The following is an 8,125-nucleotide window of genomic DNA, read 5'->3' as shown; positions in this document are numbered from 1 at the left end:
GGCCTGAGGTCCAGCCTGAGGTCCAAGCCTGGCTCCTCTCCCTGCTCCTGCCCGTGACCGTCAGCCGCTCTCATTCTAGCTGCCAGGCCTTTACCCATGCTGCGCCCTCAGCCTTGCCCTCCACTGCCACTCAGATGCCGCCGTTCTGGGAAGTCTTCCCCAGCGGTTAGTGCCCCTCAGTCCCGCCCCGCCCCGACACTGCCTAGCTCCTCCTGGTTAGGGGCTACTTTGCCTGCATCTCTCTGTCCTAGGCTGTGAGCTCTGCACAGGCAGGGATTGTGTCTGTCTCAGTGCGGTGTCCTTCTGGTGTCCAGTAATTGTTTGTCACCTAGATCATTGTGGGCACAGACAGAAACAGAGTCCCTTCTGCCACTCGTCAGCCTGGACATGGCATGACTGCTGGGGGCTGGGGGTGGAAGAGACCAGACAGCTCAGGACTTGCACCTGAGGCTGAGGCACTGGGGAGCCACAGCGGGTAGCAGGCCTACAAAGAGGAGAGGGGCAGAGTGAAGGTCCAGGGGAGAGGACGGGGCCTGAATTGTGGCCGGGGCCGCGGGGACAGAGGTGGGAACGGTGCGAGAGGGTCAGACAGGAAGGATTCATCGTGGGACAGATGGGGGAGGGGCGGTAGGGCGTAAGAATGGCACCTGGGGGTCTACCTTGTGACTGGAGGGCGACGGGGCCATTGCGAGGTGGGGGACCGGGAGGCGTATGGGTGGATTTAGGGGAAGCTACGAGCTCAGTGGGAGGCGGAGGGCCCTCGGGGTGGCCACGGGGAGACGGATGTAGGCGTGGGCCTCGGGAGGTGGGTTTGGGAGATGTCCGCCTGCAGATCCAAGTTTAAGCCAAGGCAACGGCAAGGTGAGGTGGTCTGGGACAGTGTGGATGAGAAGCGGATCAAAGACCGAAGGCTCGTGGAGCTTTGGGGGTCTGCGGAGTTTACCAGGAAACTGAAGGCGGACGGGCCAGCGATGGGAGACCAGAGGCATGAGAGGGAGAAGGGAAGCCAGTCCAGGGAGGCGGCTGGGTGATGGCCCAGGGGGAAGATGAGGGGTCACAGGACAGAGCAGTGTGCAGGCCGGGGAGGGAGGCCGGGGCGGGAGGCCAGGCGGCAGGACTGGCGGGCGCGCCTACCTTGTTCAGAGCCATCTGGTAGATTTCCTCCGGCGCGTGGCCCTTCTCCGTGGAGTGCAGTTTGTAGCCCAGCTTCTCTGGCATCCTCTCTACCACGTAGTTCCGCAGCTTCACGTTGCTCACTTCCGTCCACGTGTTCTCGTCGTACTGGGTGAATTTGGTCAGGTTGAGTCCCAGGGTCTTGCAGAGCTCATGGAGGATCCTGAGGGAGTGTGCGAGGCTGGTGAGGGTCTGGCGGGAGGCGTAGGGGACCCTTCTCCCCACGGGGCTTGGAGGAGGGAAAGGAGTGGGTAAGGCAGCTGGGGACAGGTTTGGGGATGGCGTGAGGTTGGAATGGGGCTAGATTTGAGAACAGCTGGCAGGCTGAGGGCAGGACCGGTGTAGGATTGGGTTTGGAATGGCAGTTGGCTTTCACCGGGTTGGATGGGGGCTTAGGATGGGAAGGGACCAGAGCTGGGGGGGCAGGGCTGGGGCTGGAACCAGAAGGACCAAGTTGGAGTCTGGGTCTTGACCCAGCCTGATTGGGGCGGATAGGTTTGGGGACAGAGATGGAGTCCTGGCTGGCACAGGGGGACTGAGTTGTGGATCCGGCTAAGACTGGGCGCAGAACAGGGGCCCACCTGGCGCCAGGTAAGTCCTCACCTATGCGAGCTGGGCATGCGCATGGCTCCCAGCTCCCCAGTCCAGCCCGTCTTCTGGTCCCGGTAAGTGAGGATGCGGCCCCCAATCCTGTTGTCTGCCTCCAAGATGGTAACCTGAGGGAGGGGGGAGCATCAGCTCCTCCCACTGGTCCCCATCTCCACCCTGTGCCAGCCCCCCACCTTCCACCCCACAGCAGCGCAGACCTAGACTCGACGAGGGGAGGTGGGAGGGCTGGGGGCGGGGGACAGAACATCACAGCAAGCACGGGCATGGGATGATTTCCAAACTGCAGCAGGAAGGCCGCAGGCCAGATGACAGAGGGACTTCCCAGCTCGGGGAGGGGGGAAATGCCCCATGCGCACAGAAGCCCCTGGCCTGGCCCTCTCTCATTCTATGATTTCAGTGAGAGGGAGAGTGGTTAGACCTCAGGGAGCACTTCCCCTGGGGCAGAGTAAGGCAGCTGCCCCCAGAAGGCTGGAAGTTTCCAGGAATTTCCCTCTAGGATGAGAGGAAGTGGGGCGGGGAAGAGTCGAAGCTCTCCGTGCAGACGTACAGACTAACGCACCCTCCGGGGTTTCCAGCCTCCCCCCCCCACCCCCCACCCCCCGATGGGACAGGCTAGGTCCCTCCACCTGCAGACAGCCAGCCATGCTTCCCACCTTGTGGCCGGCATTGCTGAGCACCTTGGCAGCCACCAGCCCTGCCACACCGGCGCCAACCACGATCACTTGCTGGGGCTTCGAGGTCCGATTGAGACCCAAGGTCACGACATTGAGCAGCTGCTCGTAGTCAGGATCCTGCATGCACCTCTGGAAGGGGTCCTTGCTGTAGGCCATCTTCCATTCCAGGGACGCCTCCAGGATGAGGATGGGGACCAGGGCGAGGAGGCGCCAGGCTGGGGGGAGCACAGCGTCCATGGATACGTGGCTCTTCACCACCCCGCCCCTGCCCGGCGCCCCCTCCCCTGCTCACTTACCCAGTGAGGCCATGGCTCTTGCTGGGAGATGGTGTCTGGGTTGGAGGGGAAGCAAGGGCCACTGTGACAGGTCCCATCCCAGCCTGACTCCCCATGGGGCTGCCCAGACCCCACCTCAGCCCTCACCCCTCTGGCCACCACTCTGTCTGAATGTGTGTCCCCTGGTCCCCAGTCTGTCCTGTGCTTTCCTCTGCTCTCCTGCCCCGACCCGCACGCCTCTCTCATCCCCGCCCCCCTGTCTCTCTTCTCTCCCCGCTCTGTCTCCCCTCCTCCCTGCTCGTTTCTCCTCTCCCCACCTGTCTGTCTCCCGGTCTCTGGTCTGTGGGTCCCTGTCGCTGTGGCTCCGCTGAAGCCAGCACCACCTCTCCCCTCGTGCTCTCACTCGTCTGCCTGCGGGCGCCCTTCTCTTTGCTCTTAAACCAGACGAGCCCCGCCCTCCCCTCCCCTTGGGAAATCAATCGGCTGCCGAGAAATGAAAGTACTCTCCTGGGTTGCCGGCTCAGGCTCCAGTTGAGGCCGGGGGAGGTGGGGGGGGGGTGGCTGGTGGCTGGTGGGGTGGGGGGTCAGGAGGAAGCAAATCAGTCTATTTTCTTCCTCTTGCCCCTAAATAGTTCTGGGACGGTCAGATGACAGCCAGAAATAAATGCATAGGTAACTGTGAGGGTGGGGGCTCCCCCTGGCCCGTCTGGAGCCCCTGGTCGTGGGGTTTCTGTGTCTGCCCTCTCCTGCGTGCTCTCTGCCTCCTGAGCTCTTGGGCAGGGGGAAAGGGGTCTCTGGCCTTGGGGCTGCATGGTCCCCGTGACGGTCTGTGTCAGCGGTTGCTGTGCCCTGAAGGGCCTTTGCTGGCTCCACTCCCCTCCCGCATGGCTGCTCTGAGCCTCAGTCTCCCGCTCCGTGACGTGGGCGGCACAGAGGTCAGAGGCAGGGCTCTGGGCCAGTCTGCCTGGGTCCTGAGCCTGGCGCCTGCCCGCCCAGGGACTCTGGGCAGCGGCCACCCCTCTGTGGCCCCGGTCTGCAGCTGTCAAGTGGGGGTCGTCACGATGTTGGGAGGATTAGGTAGTGAATCCAGGTCAGGCCCCGTGACCAGCACCTGGGTGAGTACTAGAAGCTGTTCCTCAGGAAATGCTACTGCTGCCACCGTGGAGCTGCCAAGGGGACCTCAGTGGGAATCCCCGGACCCTGCCCTGCATGAGGAGTGGCCCAGGCTTGCCCTGGCCCTCCGCAGCCCTGTGTGAGGAGTCACTGTGGCACTCAGCTCAGCCTCATGAGTCAGGGAACCTCAGAGAAATGACCCAGGAGCTTCTGCCTCTGCCCTCGGCCTTTGCCAGCCCCGTCTCTGGGGCACTTTTCTCCTGAGGGGCGGGGGGCAGGCAGTGAGAACAGGATGATTCGGTTATAAGGAGTCCCACATGGGGCAGCAGGGGTCCCACGGCTTCGGGGGCCCTAGCCAAGGGGGCGTGTGGCGGGTCCCCTGAAGCGGGTAGGGGTGCAGGGCCATTTGGGGGGTGTTGGGGGGCCGGGTGAGGAGGAAAGGCTGAGGGTGGCAGATTTTCAACGGCAGCAGAACGGGAAAATCCAAACAGTAACCCAGGGAGGGATGTGGTTTGATGGAGGGCAGCACGCGAGTGAGTCAGAAGACACACGACGGGGCGGGGAGGCCGTGGCCGAGAAGGAAACGCAATCTATGCGCCGGACCGAGCTCAGAGACGGAGAGCGAGCGCCGGGCACGGGGCAGCGAACAGCAGCAGCGCAGGGAGGGACGATCCCCAGTGGCCGCAGCGCTGAGGTGGCCGGGGCTCAGCGCTTCGCTGTCACTGGGGGCCTCGCCACACTGCATGTGGCAAAGGAAACTGAGGCTCAGAGATGGCCAGGGCGGGCAGGGGACTTGGCCAGGACTTGCCAAGGCCTCAGAGCGGGCGGGCCTTCCCATCAGACTCCGCCTGCTTCACGCACGGTGACATGGGAAGCGAGTGCCACTGGGTTACGACCTCACTCACGGCAGCAGCGGCTGTAGCTGGCCCCCAAATTCTCTAACCCCAGACACCTGTGAGGGAGGGGCCCTGACTGGCAGAGGGCAAGGCCGGTGCCTGGGGTCCCACAATGGGCATCAGCAGGTGTCCCCCGCCCAGAGTCCCCAGAGCTCTACAGCACCATGGCCACGCCCCACACAGAGAAAAGCAGTAGAAACGACATGGATGTGGAAAGGGCCCGACCTGTCTCTTGCTACCGACAGAACATGGGTACAGCTCAGGCCCACGCGCCAGACGCCTCGTGTGTTCCCCTTCGTTTCCTCCAGGAACGACGCTGACAAGGGGGGCTCGGTGGTCCCCATTTTACACCAGAGAACACTGATGCCCAGAATCACCAGCTAAGAGGTGGCAGAACCTGTGCTTGGTCCCACAGCCCCGTTCAGGCCTGTTCTCAAGCTCTGTATGAGCGGCAACAAGCTCAGGCTTGGGGACCGGGGACAGGGCAGGGAGGGGGCGCTCTGCCTCAGCGCCACTGCTATTTGAGGTGTCTCTGTGGGGGCCCCGGTGGACGGTAGGATGTCGAGCAGCGTCACCAGCCTCTACCCACTAGATGCCAGTGGCACTTGCCCCTCAAAGTGTGACAAACACAAGTATCTCCAGACATGGCGTTTCCGGGGAAGGGGAGGCGAAACCACACTGGCCGCGCACCACTGGGCTAAGGTTCGGTTGCCGCCAGGTGGATCTGCCATGAGGGACCAAGACGGAGCCCTGGGGGCAGGGCGCAGGGAGGCCGCAGGGTGGAGGTTGTTTTGGGTCAGATTATGAGTCACTTGGGAACTGCTTTGGTAGAAATAAGTAGCCCTCCCAGTCATGGCTGATAACGCTGAAGAGACTGACGCTAGGGTTAAGTTTAGGGTACGGGTTAGGGTACAACGGGGCAGGAAGAGGGTTTGGATTCGTTTGGGTTTCCTAGGCTTCCGGGTCGCAGATACAGGACACGCAGTGAAAACTGGGGGGTGGGGCAGGTGTGGGGAAGGCCTGGGCTTCCCACCCAATCAAGTTCGTTTGCTTCAGTTGATTTTGGGAGTCTGGTTTTATGAAGCAGTTTCTAGAAAAGTCAATTCTTCAGGATGAACACTCTTTAGGGAGGAAACCCCACCCAACTGGTCTGCTTCTAGAACCACAGTGACAGACCTAATGGGGTTTAGGCCCAGTCTGAAAGAGCCAGGGACCTCCGCGGCCCATCCAGGCAGCTAACGGTGACGGTGGCCATACAGGTGTGCGAGGGACAGGGCTGGTGCCTTACGTATACTCTTTTCTCTGAGTTGGTCCAAAGTCCCCAAGGGCTCGGTATCAAAACTTTCACCGAGTCTCAGAGTGGGCAGAGCCTGCCCGGGGGATGCCCAGGGCCCCGGGCGGAAGTCAGGGGTCCAGACCCGAATGGGGGAAGGGCGCAGATGGCAGAGGACAGACTCATGGAGGCCCTCGTCTCTGGCCTGACCTCTAGACAGGGGCCCCCTTCCCATTGAGCCCTCCTGTCCCTCCTTCCCACTTCCAGAACCCCCGGGCCCGGTGGGGGACACTCACTGCACGGCTGGCTCTGGGGGGCTCTCTCAGCACCCATGGCCTTTCTGGTTAGCCTGGGACAGAAGTCATCGTCGGGTGTGTGCGGAACCTGGGTGAATGGTGTGGCTCTGTCCTGATTCTCGTTAGACCAGAGGTGCCAGGGTCCTGGTGTGGGGTCAGAGCGGTTGGGACGCTGTGGAGGGCAGGCCCTCCTTTCTCAAAGGGAGGCCGCAGTGTGAGGGTTTCTTTGAGATCAAAAGAAAAGCCATCACCATAAAGCCAATCGCTATCTTACCCCTAACCAAGGAGAAGAAACGCAATACCAGCTCACTGAGGAGAGATTCACCTTTAATTAACGGAGAGGAACGTGAGTGGAGGCCATTTGTCGGGGCTGGCAAGGAAGCACATCTGTTTCCTCCTGGGAAGGGGAAAGCACAGTTACAACGCAGCCGCCTCCCCCGGGGGCTCCCGCCCCACCTGCCCCGGCTCTGATCCTGGGGCCCGACTCCCCCAGGAAGCCCGCTGGGCCATCGTCCTGGTTTACTGTGATCGCTTATGTTCTTCAAAGTGGGGGGGGGGGGGGCCACAATTCCTCGGGGTATGGGAAAATGCTAGAACTCTGACTTGTTTTTATTTTTAAAAATTCAACTAGGAGAAAGCAGTTAAGCTTTACTGTTTAATATGGAAAATAACAGGTATATTATATACACTGGAAATGAAAGCTCAAGAAATTTTTTTCTTTATCGATTGTGTGGCCCCTGCCAGTGACCTCCCTGGGGACAAATGCCACATCAGGATCTGGTACATAGCGGGGACTTCAAAAGTGGATGTTGATCGAATAGGTGCAGCTGAAACACAAACGACTCTGTACTTTCTAAGGGCCTCGCGGCCCCGTCTCTCGTCCCCAGGTGCAGGGGTCAGACTGGGTTGCACATGCCATCAAGGCTCACGCACTGCACCAGGGGCCACTGCGCTAGGAAGAGGAGCTTTAGGAGAAGCCACGGGGGTTGTGGGGGTCCCCTTCCTCTCGTTCATTCCCCGCCTTCTGTGGCTTCCGCTGGGATGCGACACCTGCCCTCGAGAGCTCAAGGACAGTCCAACGGAATGCCTGTGACTCTGGGAAACTGGACCATAAATCTCCAGGAACCAGCTTCTGGCACCCCTTAGCCAAAACATGGCTTAGCAGGGCACAGGTGGAGGGAGGCTGAAGGGCAGACTGTGCCCCGCCGAAGGGCTTCGCGCCACTCACGCCCGTGGAGCTGGGGCTAAAGGAAGAATGTCGGGCCGGTGTCTGGACGTCACCTGATGCAAATCCGCCCCCAGCGTCACTTTTTCCACTGATGAACACGAGCAGAACCCTCCAGCTAGCCCCAGGTAACTGTGAGGAATGCTGGGAACACCAAAGGCCCAGGTACTGTGAAAGCTACCGACCCCCTTAGGGATGGTGACGGATGACTGGACGCTTATGTGTATTCTGGACTATAACCCAGAACGTGACCTCCGACAGGTTCCCCACACGCTCCTCTGCTGCTGCCAGCACTGGAGGAGCCTGCCTTGAGTGTGTGTGTGTGTCCCCCGACGCCTAAACGTTATCGTTCCGTCTTGCTTGTCTGAGTCCAGACGCATCCCAAGTGAGTCTTCTGGAACCTGCTTTTTACCCAGTCGTCTCCTTCCAAGTTATCTACATTAACGGCAGCCTTTTTTGTTCTGCAGTAGATTTTATTTTATTTAGGAAAGCGACATACAGTTCCAGGTATTTCAGGGTACAGCAAAGTGTAAAGACAAAAACGAAAGACGCCTGGGGTCCACCTGGCTGCTTTCTGCCTTCGGGACACTG

General features: G+C 60.7%; 2 protein-coding genes across 2 annotated transcripts in view; both read right to left on the bottom strand.

Moving 5' to 3' along the window:
• IL4I1 (interleukin 4 induced 1) overlaps positions 1–6,706 on the bottom strand; it is an 8,775-nt gene extending 2,069 nt beyond the window's left edge. The window contains exons 1-5 of the mRNA XM_023520164.1: positions 6,635–6,706; positions 6,310–6,533; positions 2,436–2,671; positions 1,777–1,889; positions 1,135–1,336 (exon numbers count right to left, since the gene is read on the bottom strand). Of these exons, the coding sequence (XP_023375932.1) occupies positions 1,135–1,336; positions 1,777–1,889; positions 2,436–2,671; positions 6,310–6,346 (588 nt within the window). The 5' untranslated portion in view covers positions 6,347–6,533; positions 6,635–6,706. The remainder of the gene's footprint in view (positions 1–1,134; positions 1,337–1,776; positions 1,890–2,435; positions 2,672–6,309; positions 6,534–6,634) is intronic.
• Positions 6,707–7,319: 613 nt separating this feature from the next.
• Positions 7,320–8,125, bottom strand: part of NUP62 (nucleoporin 62) — a 23,116-nt gene continuing 22,310 nt past the window's right edge. Inside the window, exon 3 of the mRNA XM_011374606.2 lies at positions 7,320–7,359. Coding sequence (XP_011372908.1) covers positions 7,320–7,359 — 40 coding nt within the window. The remainder of the gene's footprint in view (positions 7,360–8,125) is intronic.

Source organism: Pteropus vampyrus, unplaced genomic scaffold, assembly GCF_000151845.1.
Source record: "Pteropus vampyrus isolate Shadow unplaced genomic scaffold, Pvam_2.0 Scaffold250, whole genome shotgun sequence".
NCBI lineage: Eukaryota > Metazoa > Chordata > Mammalia > Chiroptera > Pteropodidae > Pteropus > Pteropus vampyrus.
Note: the sequence above shows the minus strand (reverse complement) of the source record. Positions and strands in the feature narration are given on the sequence as shown.